We start from the raw sequence: 18,273 nt of genomic DNA on the forward strand, positions 1-18,273 counted from the left end.
ATCCTTTTAACGTGTGTACTAGAGTGAGCAGTTAGCGGTCAATCTGAATAAAACCTGGGCTTGAAAAGATCAATAAATCATGTGCCGGTGGGTGTCGCACATCGGTGGTTGTGACATATTTTGAGCAACAAAAAAATATCACCATAATTTTCAAAGAACTAGATAAAAAAAAAGCTTAAATGAAATTAATTAAAATGTAATAATTATTATTTATTTTCCAAATCCACAGGAAGCCGCAGCAGAGGGTTGAAAGAGACACATGTTGCCGACCCCTGGGGTAGACGATGAGTGAGAACCTACTGCTGAGGAATCACACAACTCTGTCACTTTGAACCACATTTTAGGTTTGAACAGAATGCAGCACAATGTGAGGAGATGCTGTTGTGGTTGTTCATCACCTAGTCCAGTAGGGGGCAGTAAAACACCTCACTACAAGACAAAGAAGAAGAAGATGAAGAAGAAGAAGAAGGTTTTGCTGCTTGGACTGCCGAGTTATTCAGCCAAGCTAAAACCATCTCTGCATGTAGCTGTTTCTACCTGCAGTTTTACAGAGAATCTTAAATCAGATTAAAAACAGCATTTGGAGAGGATTAACTCACTGATCCTGAGGTAAGTTAAAGTCTAAACAGTTACTGACTGGATCCTAAATGGATTTCTGATTCATATATAATAGTGTCTGTAGTGCTGATAAACTGCATATTAATTTGCTTAAATTTGGTTATTAGTTGGTTAAGTTAGTTAACTACAAACACATTTGATATTAATTGGGTAAAATAAAGGTCTTTAAAATAGCTTTTTTCCCCCTAAAACTGTTACTTTTTAAGCCATCTGCATTCCATAGGTGTTTCAGATACACTGTGACTGTATAAGGCACCATCTTAAAATATTTCATATATAACTTCACTAATCAAATATTTTCATTTTCATAATTATGATTTAAAACATTAAACAAATGAAGGTGACTGGTCCGTTATGGACACAGCCACAGGATGACTTAACATTCCACGAGTCCTTCGAGCTTGGCCAGAAACATCACACTGTGTTTACCGTTTAAAGAAGTATGTTAAAGTAAGCTAATCATTATTTTCATTATTTGATATATCGGGGCCATGTCATTGAGGTGTATATTGCAAATAGCAGACTTTTTCAATAACAGAATCAAACTGAAACAAAACCAAAACCAAAAAATTGCCATTAAGCATGTCAATGGATACAAATTAAAAAAAAAACAAGCTCTGTTGAACAGCAAAAGCAAAAATATATCTTCATATATCATGTGAAAAAATGTGAGTTACATGTTTCAGTCTTAGCAACTACAAAAAATGGGCATTGATTCATCTGCAACCATAATACATGATAATACGGTAATACATATTGTTACTTTTGCTGTATTTGGACAACAGTTTGTATTTTTCATGGTACTGAACTGTATTTTCTTTCCTAAACCAGAGATAAAGAGGAACATGACAATATTTGTACTATGACTAGTCAGGAAGATACGCAGACAGATCTTCATCACTGCTTAGAGTGCGGAAAGAGTTTTAGTCAAGAGAAGGATCTCACAGCACACCAGCTCATCCACAGACAAGACAAACCACATCAGTGCTCACAGTGTGGAAAGAGTTTTGTGTATAAATGTCGTCTCCAACAACATCAGCGCGCTCATGCAGGAGAGAAGCCGTATCAGTGCTCACAGTGTGGAAAGGGTTTCATGTATAGATGCCGTCTCCAAAAACATCAGCGCACTCATACAGGAGAGAAGCCGTATCAGTGCTCACAGTGTGGAAAGAGTTATACTCAGCAGGGTAATTTATATCAACACCTCCGAATTCATTCAGATGAGAAACCATTTATCTGCTCGCAGTGTGGGAAAGGATTTACTCACCAGCGTAATCTCCAATATCATCAACGCATCCATACAGGAGACAAGCCGTATCAATGCTCACAGTGTAAAAAGAGTTTTACTAACACGAGTCATTTAAAAGAACACCAGCGCATTCATGCAGGAGAGACGCCATATCACTGCTCACAGTGTGGAAGGGGTTTTAAGCTAGAGCGTTCTCTCCAACAACATCAGCGCATTCACACTGGAGACAAACCGTATCCTTGTTCACAGTGTGGAAAAAGTTTTAATCATAAGAGTTCTCTACAGAGTCACCAACGCATTCACACAGGAGAGAAGCCGTATTACTGTTCAGAGTGCGGCAAGAGTTTTTATAATGTGAGCCAATTCCAAACACATCTGCACATCCATACTGGAGAGAAGCCTTATAGCTGCTCAGAGTGTGGAAAAAGTTTTAATGACAAAAGTACTCTCAAGCTACATCAGCGCATTCACACAGGAGAAAAGCCGTATCACTGCTCCGAGTGTGGGAAGAATTTTACTGACAAAAGTACTCTCAAGGCACATCAGCGCATACACACAGGAGAAAGACCATATCACTGCTCAATGTGTGGGAAGAGTTTTAATCATGCAAGTGCTCTAAAAGGACATCAGCGTATTCACACTGGAGAAAAGCCGTATTACTGCTCAGAGTGTGGAAAATGTTTTACCCAGTCATGTCATCTAAAAAGACACCAAGCTATTCACACGAAGAAAACCAGACAGCAGAGACCCAGTGAATCACATTCAGACCTTTTATCTCCTTGATATGTAATTAAATAATAAAAAGAAAAAACAGGCTATCACTCTACTGGTGCATCTCAATAAATTAGAATATCATTGAAAGGATTATTTTATTTCAGCAATTCAATTAAAAAAGTAAAAATCAGTTCCTTTTGAACTGATTTTCACTACAGGTGTTTATTTTTTTTAATTTTGATGATCAGGGCTTACAGCTAGTGAAACCCCAAAATTCAGTATCTCAGAAAATTAGAATATTATTTAAGACCAATAAAATAAAATAAATAATACGTAGAAAAACACAGAAATGTTGGCTTACTGAAATTATGAGCATGTACAGCACTCAATACTTGGTTGGGGCTTCCTTTACATGAACTACTGCAGCAATGCAGCGTAGTGTGGAGGCAATCAGTTTGTGGCACTACTAAGATGTTTTAGAAGCCCAGGTTACTCTGATAGTGGCCTCCATCTCTTCTGTGTTGTTGGGTCTGGTGTGTTGCATCCTCATCTTCAAAATAGCTAAGAGATTCTTTATGGGGTTTAGGTTGGGCAAGTTTGCTGGCCCTTCAAGCACAGGGATACCAGGGTCCTTAAACCAGGAATAAGTACTTTTGCCAGTGTGAGCAGGTGCCAAGTCCTGCTGGACAAAAAAAAAAAAAAAAAAAAAGCAAATCCATAAAGCTGGTCAGCAAAGGGAAGCATGAAGTGCTCTAAAATCTCCTGGTAGACAGCTGCACTAAACTGAACCTAATAAAACACAGTTGACCATCACCAGCAGATGTCTTCCTAAACCTTTGATTGTGCAAATTTTACACTGGACTTCAAGCAACTTAGATTCTGTGCCTCTACTCTTTTTCTCCAGCCTCTGGGACCTTGATTTCCAAATAAATTCCAAAATTTACTTTCATATAAAAAGAGGACCACTGAGCAACAGTCCAGTCCTTTTTGTCCTTAGACCAGGTAAAACACCTCTGATGTCTCTGGTTCAAGAGTCGCTGGACACAAGGAATGTGACAGTTGTAGCCCGTGTCCTAGATCCATCTGTGTGTGGTGGCTCTTTAAGCACTGACTCCATGTGCAGTCCACTCCTTGTGAATTTCCCAACAATTCTTAAATAGGCTTTGTTTCACAATCCTCTCAAGGCTGCTGTTATCCCTGTTCACTGTGCACATTTTTCTACCACATATTTTTCCCTCCATTGAACTTTCCATTAATGTGTTTGGATACAGCACTCTGTGAACAGCCAGCCTACGGAACCAGACTGAGTGACCATTTAAAAGCTCAGGAAACCTTTGCTTTGAGTTAATTAGCTGATTAGAGTGACACCATGAGTCTCCAATATTTAACTTTTATACAATATTCTAATTTTCTGAGATACAGAATTTTGGCACCGTTGGGGGCGGCGTAACACACTCGGAGGACAGCGCTATCTGCTCCTTCCACTCGGGTGAGCTCACAGACACCCCTGATTGGCTGTAGAGCCGTGATTAATGTGGAAGCACCAAGTACCTCTCAAGCTCGGCCAATCAGCTCTCTCTAGACCTCCGGCTGCGAGAGGTTACAGCATCACCCGGGAATCAAACTTGCCATCTTCGGATGATAGGGTGAGCACTTTACCACTGTGCCACTCGGAGGCCATAAATAAACTTTTTGATGGTATTCTAATTTATTGAGATGCACCTGTATTTCCAGTCAGATGTCTATTTACTTTTGAGTCTGCAAAAATAAAGGGATTTTGTGTAATCAAACTGGCAGTGAAACATTTTAATGGATCTTAAAGTTGAAAGCTTACACTTCAGTCACATCTTGTTTGAATACACTGTTGTGATGAAGAGACACCAAAATGAAAATTTGTACTGTCTGAATACTTATAGACTGTGTATGACTTTATACTTGGCAGTAAACATCATTGGATACCATGTAAAGACAATATCTTGTTGGTCAAGTCTAGTAAGAACTATAGCTGACATTGACTTTCATTTGTATAAAAATGTTTTAAAATAAACACATTTAAGTGTGTTTAAGTAGCGTAGTTTCACGTGTCGTAGATTAGTCAAATAAATTCTTGATTCTTTATAAACAACCGTTGTCTTGGTTGTGTATTTTAAAGTCTAAACATTTGCCCAGATCTTAAGTTACCTTGCTTATAATTGCTAAATACTAGATTTTGTGTTATTATCGTTGACCACGTGATAAGCAGAACTGGTAAGAAACACTAAATTGTGCTAAATGCTGGGCGGGTAGACGATAAAGTGTACGTCAAAAATTTTAATTCAGTTAATCAGATTAACCCAAATCCTTACAAGATTCGATACACCTTTGACCCAGAGCTAAATACTACATATTAATGGGTACAATTTCATGAGATCAAGACAGTTTACTTTATCTCTTTTATTGTCCGGAAACAGAGTTTTGCGATACGTTATACATACTTGTTTTGTGGCACACCACTGTATGAATGAATGAATGAAATGCAACACGAGGTATAGTAAGTTAAATATTAAACTGCAGTAAAACTAAAGATTTAAGTCGTTACAAAAAGCGCATCGAGAGAAGAGCCAGCATGTTTCTTGTTCTTTCTCTTATAAGGCCTTTATAGCGAGCGGGAAGTGCATGTTTCATTTTCAAGCTCAGCTATAAAAGTTAACTATTGTCTGCGGAGACAGACCAAGTCGCTATAGAAAAGTGCACCACGAGAGGAGTAAGCGTGTTCATTACTTTTTCTCTTAAAAAGGCCTCCATAATTAATCTGCCTGTGCGTGTCCCACTTGCAAATTCATCTATGTGTTTAAATCTCCCCAGTACCGAGCTTAGAGTGGCTAACCAAAGTCTCAATACTATACAATTATTCAGCCCCCTGAGTCAATACTTTGTAGAACCACCGTTTGCTGCAATTACAGCTGCCAGTGTACCAGCTTTGCACATCTAGAGACTGATATCTTTGCTCATTCTTCTTTGCAAAACAGCTCCAGCTCAGTCATATTGGATGGACAGCGTTTGTGAACAGCAGTTTTCAGATCTTGCCACAGATTCTCGATTGGATTTAGATCTGGAATTTGGGCTATTCTAACACATGGATATGCTTTGTTTTAAACCATTCCATTATTGCCCTGGCTTTATGTTCGTTGTCCTGCTGGAAGGTGAACCTCCGCCCCAGTCTCAAGTCTTTTGCAGACTCAAAGAGTCTCAGTCTCAAAGAGTCTTTGCTGTGTCCCCCACATGGCTTGTGGCAAACTGCAAATGGGACTTTTTATGGTTTTCTGTTAACAATGGCTTTCTTCTTGACACTCTTCCATAAAGGCCAACTTTGTGCAGTGCACGACTAATAGTTCTCCTATGGACAGATTCCCCCACGTGAGCTGTAGATCTTTGCAGCTCATCCAGAGTCACCATGGCCTCTTGGCTGCATTTCTGATCAGCGCTCTCCTTGTTCGGCCTGTGAGTTTAGGTGGATGGCCTTGTCTTGGTAGGTTTACAGTTGTGCAATACTCCTTCCATTTCTGAATGATCGCTTAAACAGTGCTCCGTGGGATGTTTAAGGCTTGGGAATTCTTTTTGTAGCCTAAGCCTGCTTTAAATTTCTTAATAACTTTTTCCCTGACCTGTCTGGTGTGTTCTTTGGACTTCATGGTGTTGTTGCTCCCAATATTCTCTTAGACAACCTCTGAGGCCGTCACAGAGCAGCTGTATTCGTACTGACATTCTATTCACTCATTAGCACTATTTAGTCATTAGCGCTCATCAGGCAATGTCTATGGGCAACTGACTGCACTCAGACCAAAGGGGGCTGAATAATTATGCACACCCCACCTCGCAGTTATTTAAATGTAGTAACAACTAATTTGTCTGCCCCACTCTAACGAGTGGAGTTGAGGTCCTTCAGCTATAAAGAGCTAACTAGTGTTTTTTGTGTTGTTAAATGAGCAGACGTTTTACTGACAAGCCATAACTGTGTTGAACTAGCACTCTCGTTTAAGTAGTGTAAGTAACCATAGCAACGACCGTGACCTGGAAACTCTAACCACTAATAATTATAACTAATTGAGACTATTTTATTGATTTTGATGCCATTCTGGAATGGTAATCACTGTCCAATTGTTTTAATCTAAAACTTTAATTCAATTTCATAAATTATTACAGTTTCTGCTTTGTACACTGGTGGATTAACGTAACTGCAACTTCTTGTATGATTTTGATAATAAACGTCATTCCAACTGCATTGTCAACTATCATTATTACATTGAAATTTAAAAATTCATTAAAGTTGGGCCCCCAATTTAATGATAGGTGAATTACAAATTACGTTAATTACTAATTGCTCCTAACAATTTTACTGCTAATGAAAGCTCAGTCATAGCTATAATTTATTAGTTGGAGTTCAAATTTCCTTTTGCAAATAAGGTTTTCCTATCTGCTAGGGCTTACTTCTTCTCAGTTTTAACTAACTGAACCCATACCCTCATAGGTTTCCCCTCGCTTAAGCCTGGTAGTTGATAGTGCTTCCCCTACTGTTTGATTGGTGCAGTGACGGTTGTCCTCACAGTGAGTTACAGTAATGAGTCACCCGTTCTAACGTAACCTGGCTAGGAGTGAAACTCAATATCTTGGTCCTAATATTGCATTGTAAGCATGCAGCAGGCATCAGCAATCTTCCAGAGTACGAGGAGTCTCATGGACGAAGGCTTGGGCGCTATTGATGGGTAGCCCCAAGGGTTAGCCCATTCGCTCATCAGGCCAGGTAGAAGTGCCTCCCCCAAACCTTGCGGTTGTGAGACTTACAGACTGTTTAAAAGGTTCACTGCAATACAGAGGGGATAGAGTGTTTGGTAAGACCTTACAGAAGCTCACCTGGTGCGCTTAGGCAGTGGACCCTAACCCTGGGCTCTGACTGAATCAACCTTGCTCATTACTGAGCCTAATGAATATGCTAATTAGCCCAGACAGTTAGCGAAACCCCAAAGGGAACATAGGGTCTTCTCAAAACTTAGGTCAGTTGTTTTCCCCTAAAACAACAAAACCAAACACCTAGATGTATTAATGTAATAGTACCACCACTCTGTGAACCCTGTTAAGCGTTCTAACCCTGGAAGAGAAAACCCACACTTTCTTCTTCTTTTTTTCTCAATTTTCTCTTCTGAGTTGACTACTGCTTCTATTCTGGGTTTGTACCTGCGAAAGTAACAAAAGCAGAGAACTTTAGAAACGTAACATGTTGGTGAAATGTGAATTCTTAGGTTCAAAGGTGTTCGACTCTCACCGTACTTCCCCTTTTCACGCTGGGATCCTACCAAGCCAAGGCTAAAGCAGGTCAACTAGAAAACTGTCCATCCAAATTCGACGACGCGTCTAGAAGCGTTTCAATTTGTGTATGGTTGTCAACCCTAATGCTGAGTAAACCAATACCATTATTGTTTTCTTTCATCTGAAGACAATTTTAAATAATAATAACAGTCCTGGTACTGAGAAATCCCCATGTAGAAATTTGGGGTAGAAATTTGACATTGAGCTCATTCTGCCACCAGAATTGCAGATTCTATTTGTTTTGTTTTTAAAACATTAGCTATAACCTTTCCTTACAAAAAAAGGCTTCTCTTATAGAAAAGTGGAAGCTTACCATTACTACTCTATCCCTTGCTCTGTGTGTTGTTCTTCTTTTCTGCCTCTGTCCTCTAGCTGTGCAAACTGTGTGTTCACTAGCTCTCCCCACAGAAACTCCCAGTTAATAGCACGCCCAGAGAACCACACTCATCAGCACCTCTACACATCTGTTTGCCGTGTTTTTCTTGTTTTGTTTCTTCCTCTCAAATCGGTATCAGTCGTGGTTCTAAAAAAAAAAGATCACAAAACTCCGGACTTCTGGTAATTCCCAGAATTTTAAAATCTACAAAAGGGGGCAGGGCATTTTCATATTTGGCTCCAAAGCTTTGGAATAGCCTTCCGGACACTGTTCGGGGAGCAGACACGGTTTCCCAATTCAAAAGTAGACTCAAGACGCATCTCTTTAATCTGGCATACGCGTAACTCATCCCATAACCTCATACTCCAGTACACCTATCCTGAATGGCAACTACGCTAATTCTCTCCATCTTTTCTGTATTTTTCTACCCATCCTGAGGCATCTGGAGATTGTGCCAGCTTTAGTAGACAAAGGCCAACCCTGCGAGGTTTCTAAGGCATCTTGAGAAGGACCTGCTTCAGCTAGATTCTGCTTTATGATGGCTGGAGCTACCATCCTGCTCCTGTGCTTCCAGTGATCCAGACCCCATCTGCCCTCTGCACCTACTGCTGAACTGAATCTACACAACTTCTGTTATATTGAACTTGTTATAACTAATGTTATTTCTATCTGTTATCACCCAGATGAGGATGGGTTCCCTGTTGAGTCTGGTTCCTCTCAAGGTTTCTTCCTATTGCCATCTCAGGGAGTTTTTCCTTGCCACTGTCGCCGTCACCCTTGGCTTGCTCATCAGAGACATTTCATTCATTTTCATTCATCATTCATTCATCATTCATTTCATTATTATCTAGACACATTTTTCTCACACATACACACTTCCAAATATTTTCTTTTCTTTTCTTTTCTAGAAAAAAAAAAAATCTTTAATTTTTTTTTTTTTTTGTGAAGCTGCTTTGAGACAATGACCATTGTTAAAAGCGCTATATAAATAAAATTGAGTTGAATTGAATCTAAAACCCTGTCAAAACATGTCTTACACCACAGACCACGTCAATCAGAGAAGATCTGAAGACATGGCTTAATGTTGCAACTGACAGCCTCCTACCTAAGGCTGCTCGAACACCAAAGCACGAGACACAGGACCAGCTAAACAATTCAGTGAGCTCTATGAGACAAAACCCAAGTCAATGCTACAGTCCCACACCGCCAATCTCCAGCAGGAGCTGACACGCAAAATGACGCATCAAGCAGCTGGAACTGGAAGCTCAAGAGCAACAGAAAGGGGGTGATGAGGTAGAGCAGGACAAAGTGAAAAACACTTTGCAAGAAACCCTGGCAACTATTACACATGAAAGGAAACAAGGCAAGGCAGACTATGCTGATCTCTCTGAAAGGACAGTAGCCCTCGAAAGTCACCTGGACAAGGCAAGGAATGAGATCAGCCTCCTCATGTGACAGCTGGGCCATAGTAAAGAAGAGTCTTAAGCGTCATAGAGGAACTCAAGCCCACCTGTGAATGGTGCCATGATCTATCAAGGTAAGGACGTGCACTCATCTCACCCCTGCTGAGCAGGACCAGGTCCCTTGTTCTTGGACCGACATGTAGTGAAAGAAAAGATGGGGCAGGGGCAGAGCATCCCATTTCATTTTCTTTTATGAGAGCAGGCAAGTACAGTTCATCATGATTCACCGCGAGTTTTGGTGCTGTGATCAGGTTTCTATCTTTCCGCTTGTCGGTCCTTGCATAGTCAAACCGCATAGATTAGATAGGGGTATAAGGAATAACAGAATAACAGCGGGTGGGTTATCGGGGGTGGGGCTTGTAGGATGACTTTCTCACACACACACACACATTAACAGATTGGGAATGATTGCTGTCTGAATTTGGTAGATCCTTACACTGGGTTGCTCGGTTAAGTACCAGTCAAACACTGTTGGAAAGGGTTTTTTTTTTCCTTTGGGGGTGGGGAGAGGGATTAACCAAAATACTGAAGGAACAGACATGTTTTAATGTCTTAAAAATTGCCAGAGTCTCTGCTGTATGGATATCTAGAGGAAGTTCATTCCACCACCCTGGTGTTTAGCTACACATCTTCCTCAAGCTCTGAGAGATGGTGGACCCAGCTGATCAGTGCTGGAGGATTGGAGGGAATGTGGTCTGTGCGTGGTGTGTTTAAGGCTGAGAGGTATGTGGGTGCTGGGCTTTTTGTTTATGTTACATTATAAATAATAGACATTAATGAGTCAGTTTTGTCAGGAATAAATTTGCTGTTGGATTAATTGGGAGAAAATGTGATTTGGTGACTTCTTCTGTCACATAACAAGCAACTAATTATTAAGGTTAAGCACCTTAAAATCCAGTTTAAATGGCTACATGTAGAGAGGGTTTTAGCTCGGCTGGATAATTAGGCAGTCTAAACAGTGCAACCACTTCACCTCTTCTTCTCTTTTGTTCTGTTATGAGGTGTTTTACTGCCCCTTACTGGACTAAATGAAAAACAAAGACATTGAGGATCTACTCATTTTGCTCCATATTTTCTGCAGTAAACTCAAAAAAGTGGGTTAAATGACAGAGTTCAGAAAAGATAGTGCTGGTGAGGTCAGCTGCCGTCACGACTGCTCCGACCACCTTTTCTTTGTTTTTGTTTTTAAGATAGTTTTCAGCGTTTTAAAATCGGCAAAATCACCACCATTAAGTACATTAGGTATGATAGAGACACTCTTGTTTCTATTGGTATACAATGTACTCAAAATTCAACGCTTTTAACTCCGGATCTGAGCTGGCCGAGTGAGATCCTTAGGGAGAACAAAGGACACGACGCAAAGCGGCGGCCCCGAGGGAAACGAGCCGGCGTCAGGAACAGGCTGAGAGCCCGTGCACACTGCACACCTTTGCCACTGTCACTGGAGAACAAACTCAATGACCTGTTGGGAACTTTTTCAGAGACCAGGAGACGTTGGGATATCATTCAAGCAGAAGTTACTCTTTATTGAGAACTCGCCGAGCGCCGCTGTAGTCATCCAAGTCTGACCGAAAACTTAGCTCGGAAGAGTTTATACTTTACAAGAGGGAGGGATACAAAGAGGTGGAGACAATCTAAACAAAGCATAGTCTAGTACAGGAGTCAGCCTGGTAACGGAAGTTCCCCAGCCCTGATCTCATCAGCATAACAGTGGCTTTCAAATGCATAGGTGCTAATCTAATCAGCCTGACAGTATCCCCCAAACCTTTACATTCTCATAGAGACAAAAGGCATAGCCTGGCCTTGAGATTAGCATTCACATTGACTTTGGGACCCTACCCAGTGGTCAGGAAGTACATAAAGACAAAAGGTTAATGTCTCTGACACCTGGGGTACAAGACTTGATCTTCTTAGAATGTCACCAACTTTACCTTAAAATGTAAAACCCAATGTACATAACTTGTTCAGTTTATATACTATTACGTTGGAAGCTAGATTTAACATTTTATAAATTTGTAATCCTACAGTTCCCCCTTTGAGAGTTCTAATAACTCTCACCAAATACAAATTTAGACATTTAATTCTTGTAACTTGTGATCGTTACAGGCACATAGCACTTGTTCTGTTGTTGCTTGCAGTGATGAATGCCATGATGACATATAAACAAACATCTAGCTAGTATCTGTGAAGTTCTTATGGATAATAGTCTTTTCTGGTTGGAGCGGCCATTTCTTCTTGATGGGTGTGGGTTATTTGTTGAATGAAACACTTGATACTGTGGATGCATAGATAGTACACCAGTAGGAAAAACAACAGCAGAATTGCGATTTCCTTGATCCACAGCCAGGGTTTCCCTAACATGTTTCCGAACCATGAAGAATTATCCTCAGTCATCTGGTGTAATTTTGTTGAAAGATCAAGAATGTCTTGTCCAGCAATCTTGATCATGTTGATGGATGACTGAAGTTCCCGTATTTGATACTCTGCGTTGTGTATTTTTTTTTTAATCTTCTGTGACAGTTGGCTTGGAAGTGAGTCTAGTTGTCTGTCAGACGTTGTGGCTTCCTTTGTAGGTGACGAGGTCAGCGTGTATTGGTCTCGGGACAGCCATCAAGTGGTATCTGCACAGAGTAAGAAAGAAAACAAAAGACGACAAAGCAGTATCTGTTGTAAAATACTTCAAACCCTAGGGTTGTATCCTCTGTTCAATCTGTGTCTGCTATTGTTGTTCCTTCTTTCCCTGTTTCTTAATTACCGTGACACCTAAAGAACAGTGAGGTGAGGATGAACTAATGAATGGGAAGGGCCTATGAGGGAGTCTTCACCACAGGGTTTGGCCCCCGATGCCTGTTGCATTCGGTTCTTCCCTGGGCTCCTCACTGGTCCGTGTGTCCTATCCTATCCCTGCAGGTGGGGGAACAACTTTACAATGTGACACGTGAGTCCAAGTTTCCCTTCCCTGACACAACACTGCAGCTGCTGTAATTAACATCACTTGATGTGGTCCGTGCCACTTAGGCTCTAATGGCTTGTTCTTAAATGATTTTATCATGACCCACTGACCTGGGATGATTGTGTGTCCACCTTCTGGTGGAGTCTGCCAACACGACTTAACTCTCTCTCTGGCACTTTGTACTGCCTTCGTGAGGTTTTCACAGTAAGCAATCAGGGCATCTGAAGCAAAGTGTACATCAGCATTTCTAAGATCAATCACACCTGGCATTTGCATTGGACGTCCAGTAATAATCTCATGAGGGCTCAGTCCTACTGATCTATTAGGTGATGCTCTCATACTACATAGTACCGCCGGCAGCGCTTCGACCCATGGTACTCCTTCCTGATGCATTTTGCTTAGCCTGGTTTTGATTGTTCTGTTTGCTCGTTCAACCTGTCCCGATGCTTGTGGTCTGTATGGACAGTGAAGATTCCACTTAATCTTCAACATTTTAGACACTTCCCTGACTACCTGTCCTGTGAAGTGTGTTCCTTGATCTGAGTCGATGTAATCTGGTAATCCCCATCTGGGAATGAAATCAGTAACAAGGCATTTAGCAGTATGTGCAGCTGTAGCACGTCCTGTTGGATAAGCTTCTACCCATCTTGAGAACTTGTCTATTACTACCAAGACGTCAGTTTTTCCTTTACAAGGAGGTAACGATATGTAATCAACTTGCAAGTGACGAAATGGTCCTGGTGGAGCTGGAGTATGTGTTGCTGCTGTAGTTACTGCTGGCACATCATTATTTTTCTGACATGTAACGCATCTCTTGACTGTTTCGATGGCTACAATTCTAAATTTTGGATTCCACCATTGATTTGAGAACCTGTGATTCATCGTCGCTGGACCACTGTGACCCAAATTGTGAATTTGTTGTGCCAAATATGGCAGCAGTGATTCGGGAGCGACATACTTTCCCCCTTTGGTCCAGCAGCCAGATGAATCCACTGTGGCTCCTTTGTCCAACCATGTCCATGCTTCATATAGAGGGACGTCTTTGTACAGATCAATGATCGATTCAGGAGGCAGAATGGTCTTCTGTGCTGTACTACCTGAACACACTTGTACAGTTGCATAGAAACAAGCTTGTTTAGCAGCTACATCAGCAAGAGCATTACCTTTAGCTTCCATTGTGTTAGTAGTGAGATGTGCTTTCACTTTGATCACAGCTAATTTCTTTGGAAGTTTCATAGCAAACATTAGATCTTTCACTAATCCAGCATGCTTAATGGGGGATCCAGCAGAAGTTAAAAACTGTCTACTTTGCCAAATGACACCAAAATCATGAATTACTCCAAATGCATACCTGGAATCAGTGTAGATATTTGCAACTGACCCTGAAGCTAGCGTGCATGCTCTAGTTAAGGCTACTAGTTCTGCAGCTTGAGCTGAAAAATGATCTGGAAGACGACCTGAAGCTACCACTTCAGTGATGGAAGTTACTGCATAACCTGCTCGTTTATGGCCTTCAATAACTTGAGCTGAACCATCAACAAACAACTCCAATTCTGCATTCTCTATAGGAGTTTCTGCTACTTCACTTGTGGGTGTGTATGTAAGTGTAACACAGTCGTGAGTCATTTCTCCTACATCCTCTAACACAACTTCAGTCATTGCAGACATCATACATGTAGATGGATTAGTAACTGACGCACGCTGTAAAACAATGTTCGGGGCTGTGAGGGTCGTTAACCAATTTCCCCAACGAGAAGAGGTGACAGAAGTGACTTTTGCTTGATTCATTAGTGCAGACACTGCATGAGGGCATCTTACATTTACAGTCTGTCCTAACACCATTCCTGATGAAGCTTGAAGCGCTAGATGAACTGCTTGCACGGCTCTAAGACATGGGCCCATACCTTGAGTGACTATGTCAAGTTTACCAGAATAGTAATGAATTGGGCGTAAACTGCCCCCATGATCTTGCATTAGACATGCAGTCATAAAGCCTAAGTGTTCATGAACATAAAGCACAAAGGGCCTATCAGATTGTGCAATTCCTAATGCGGGTGCTTGACATAATGCTGTCTTTAAAGCATTGAAAGCTTTAAGATGAATTTCTTCCATACAAACAGTATCAGAATCTTTAATCTGGCCTTTCAACAAGTCATAGAGCGGCTGAGCAATTATGGCATAATCCTCAATCCAAGGTCTACAGTAACCAGCTGTTCCTAAAAAGGATCTAAGTGTTTTAATGGTAGTAGGCGGAGGTATTGCTTTGACTGAAGCGGCTCGATCCTGTGTAATAGATCTATGTCCTGTACCAATTGTTTGACCCAGAAAAGTAACTTGGTTTTTTGCAACTTGAGCTTTGTGAAGGCTGCATTTGTGTCCTTTTGCATGCAAATAGTCTAACAATGCTGCCAATTCAATTTGATGAACATCATGATCTGTTGAGGCAATCAAAATATCATCAACATATTGGATCATAGTGGACTGTTTAACTGGACACTCTGGGTCACACAAATCACGTCTGACAGCCTGATGGTATATGGTCGGAGAATTTTGAAAACCTTGTGGCAGACGAGTCCACTGGTATTGCTCATAGTCAACTGTAAAAGCTAACCATGCCTGGCTGTCAGAGTGCAAAGGAATAGAAAAGAATCCATTGGACATATCGATTACTGAAAAAACTTTACAATCTAATGGTAAGCCATTACAAATTGTAGACGGATCTGCTACTAGGGGGGTGATTTTATCAATGTGTTTATTGGCTACTCTGTAGTCTATGGTGAGTCTCCATGTCCCATTGGCTTTCTTGATGGGCCATATGGGTGAGTTACAGGGACTGTTAGTTTTAACTAGCACACCTTGTTTCAGCAATTTTTCTACAATAGGTTTAACTCCCTGTAAAGCTTCTTTACTGATTGGATATTGTTTAGTAACAGGAGGTGGAGTTCCTGTTAATTTGACTGGTTCTACACCTGTCAGAAAACCACAATCATCCTTGTCTTTAGCCCAAATAGGATGATTCTGCAAGAAAGCATACTCAGGAGTGGCTGCATTATCAGTAGAAACTTGTGCTGAGGAAATTTTTATGCTAGCAGATTCTGAAGACATGTCTAAAGTTAGATGTACTTGTCTCAGTAGATCCATGCCTAGAATTGCACCTGTATTTAATGGAGCACATAGCAATTTTGTAGTCAAAGTTTTTGGGCCTAATTGTATTTCTATGGGCGGAGTTTCATACAAAACAGAATCTTCACCTATTACACCAGTTAAACACAGTTTGGTTTTCTTGTATGGGATGTTTAAATCTTTAGCCAATTTAGTAGGAATTACTGTAATTTCTGCACCTGTATCAAGCAAAAAGTCAATTTCTTTCTCTTGTATGCTACCTTTCACAAAAATTCTTTTGTCATTGTGATGAATTACAGGGGAAAGGTAGCTACTCACAGCCCCAACAATTAGTTTTTTTCCTGTTCCTGTTGTGCTCTTAGAAGAGCCTGAGCAAGCTGTCCTAAAGTTTGAGTAGACAAAGACGGAACTACTTCAGGGTTGTAGGCAGGCTGAGAAGGAGTAGAATTATGCATACTATTTCTTCTACCATCTTGCAACTTCTTCCGACACCTTTTCTCCCAATGTCCTAGTTTTCCACAGTAGTTACATTTGCTTTCTCTTTTAGGCCATCTATGGTCTGGGTCTGTTGTGCTAAACGAAGCTGCTGCTACTCTCACCTTTGCCTTAACATCAGCATCCCTTTCCCAGGCAGCTAACCTGTCGAGATTACTTCTGAGAGTCATGGAAGACCAAGTTAGATCTAGAAATGGCAATGCTTTTCTGTACTCAGCTATAAGGCCATCTGACCAGATGCGGACTAGGGGTCCCTTATCATCAAGCACACTTTCAGAATCCTCAACTATGCCACTGTAAGTTACAGCTGACTGACAAAACCGTTCAGTGTATTCATTTACAGATTCTTCTTTCTTCTGCACACAGTTGGTAATCCTGGACCAGTCTACTTTGGGTCCCATGATGTTCTTAAGAATTTTCAAGACACCCTCTCTCACATCACTTTTACTGGCATGTTGTAGTTCAGACGTAACAGCAGACTCAAAACGGTTGAATTCAGACTCAGTTAGAATTTGTGACATCAGCTGTGTGACTTCTTCTAATGACATGTTGTAGAGACGCATTTTACTGATCAAAGCTCTTCTAAATTCAGAAAAATTAGTGCGTGCTGAGGGTAAGCTCTGGGATAGTCTCTCTATATCCTTAGGTCCTAGTGATTTAGCAACAGTTTGGACTTTGACAACAGAAGAGTTGGGAGTAACACTTGCAATTCCCTCAATTCCCTGAGATCTCCTTCTAGCACCACATACATTTACTGAATCTACAGGCACATCAGTTACTGACTGAATGGCTACATCTGGGTCAAAGAAAGCTTGTAAGTCAGGATAGTTGTTATCAGACTGACTAACTTTATCTACATCAGTTCTTGCTAAAGTTTGGTTGCGGTTCAGTTTCTTCGTAAAAGAGGATACCCTAGCACGGAGCTCCTGGATCTGTTCCTCTAGCTCTGAGATACGCTGAGACTGTTGTGTACTTAGCGTTAAACCAAATTCTCTATGACAGCAGATAATGCCTTTCACATTTTTCTTACGAATGCATGCTCCTAATACCTTTTTGCACTCATCTACCGACCACGTCTTGTCTGGATGGATCTTATACTTTTGAGTTAGTTCTTGTCTAACTTTCTCAGTTACTATTATGTTCATCTGCTCTCCTAACAGTGATTTGAATTCACTATCAGACCATGAAGGAGTCGCAAGACCACCTTTTTTAGTTGTGGGGATCAGTCTAGCATTCTGCTTAAACATTTTGTAAAACTGTTTGTTACCACACAATCAAAAAACACTAAAACTTCTCCGATCAACAGAGGCTTGATACGCTTGTTAAGACAAAACACTAAAACTTCTCTGATCAACAGAGGATAACACAAATACTAGCACACAAGGCTAATCTTCCCTGCCTAAACAGAGGAAAACACACAAATATTAGCACGTAATGCTAATCTTCCCTGCCAAAACAGAGGATAACACACAAATATTAGCACGTAATGCTAATCTTCCCTGCCAAAACAGAGGATAACACACAAAATATTAGCACTTAATGCTAATCTTCCCTGCCAAAAACAGAGGATAACACACAAATATTAGCATGTAATGCTAATCTTCCCTGCCAAAAACAGAGGATAACACACAAAATATTAGCACTTAATGCTAATCTTCCCTGCCTGAACAGAGGATAACACACAAATATTAGCACGTAATGCTAATCTTCCCTGCCTGAACAGAGGATAACCATCTCTAAACAGAAACTTTTAGAGGATAACTTAGTTAACTAAACCCTACAGCAGTATGTTAACTCTTCTCTGACGGCGCAGAGGATAACAAATTTGTACTGGTCTTAAAGGTTCTTTTGGATAGAGTGGAACTCACCAATCCTTGCTTGTACAAAAAGATTCAGTCTGGAATGAAGTCAGATCTTTGAGCTTGAAGTTTCAATCTGG

The 18,273-nt window shown here is 40.8% G+C and overlaps 3 protein-coding genes across 4 annotated transcripts in view; 1 reads left to right on the forward strand and 2 right to left on the reverse strand.

The window, feature by feature from the left end:
* The window catches only part of LOC128523741 (zinc finger protein 239-like), a 366,823-nt gene extending 364,030 nt beyond the window's left edge, over nt 1-2,793 (forward strand). Inside the window, exons 1-2 of one of the 2 annotated variants that reach the window (XM_053495852.1) lie at nt 488-609; nt 1,450-2,793. In XM_053495852.1, the coding sequence (XP_053351827.1) occupies nt 1,481-2,650 (1,170 nt within the window). In that variant the 5' untranslated portion in view covers nt 488-609; nt 1,450-1,480 and the 3' untranslated portion in view covers nt 2,651-2,793. Of the gene's footprint in view, nt 1-487; nt 610-1,449 lie in introns of those variants that run through there. The other variant, XM_053495860.1, reaches the window with a different exon arrangement.
* Nucleotides 1-18,273, reverse strand: part of LOC128523508 (gastrula zinc finger protein XlCGF26.1-like) — a 179,410-nt gene that overhangs the window by 108,297 nt on the left and 52,840 nt on the right. The gene's annotated exons all lie outside the window — the stretch shown is intronic.
* The window catches only part of LOC128533167 (zinc finger protein 585A-like), a 59,948-nt gene that overhangs the window by 30,958 nt on the left and 10,717 nt on the right, over nt 1-18,273 (reverse strand). The window lies entirely within an intron of this gene.

This window comes from Clarias gariepinus, chromosome 1 (genome assembly GCF_024256425.1).
Source record: "Clarias gariepinus isolate MV-2021 ecotype Netherlands chromosome 1, CGAR_prim_01v2, whole genome shotgun sequence".
NCBI classification, from domain to species: domain Eukaryota; kingdom Metazoa; phylum Chordata; class Actinopteri; order Siluriformes; family Clariidae; genus Clarias; species Clarias gariepinus.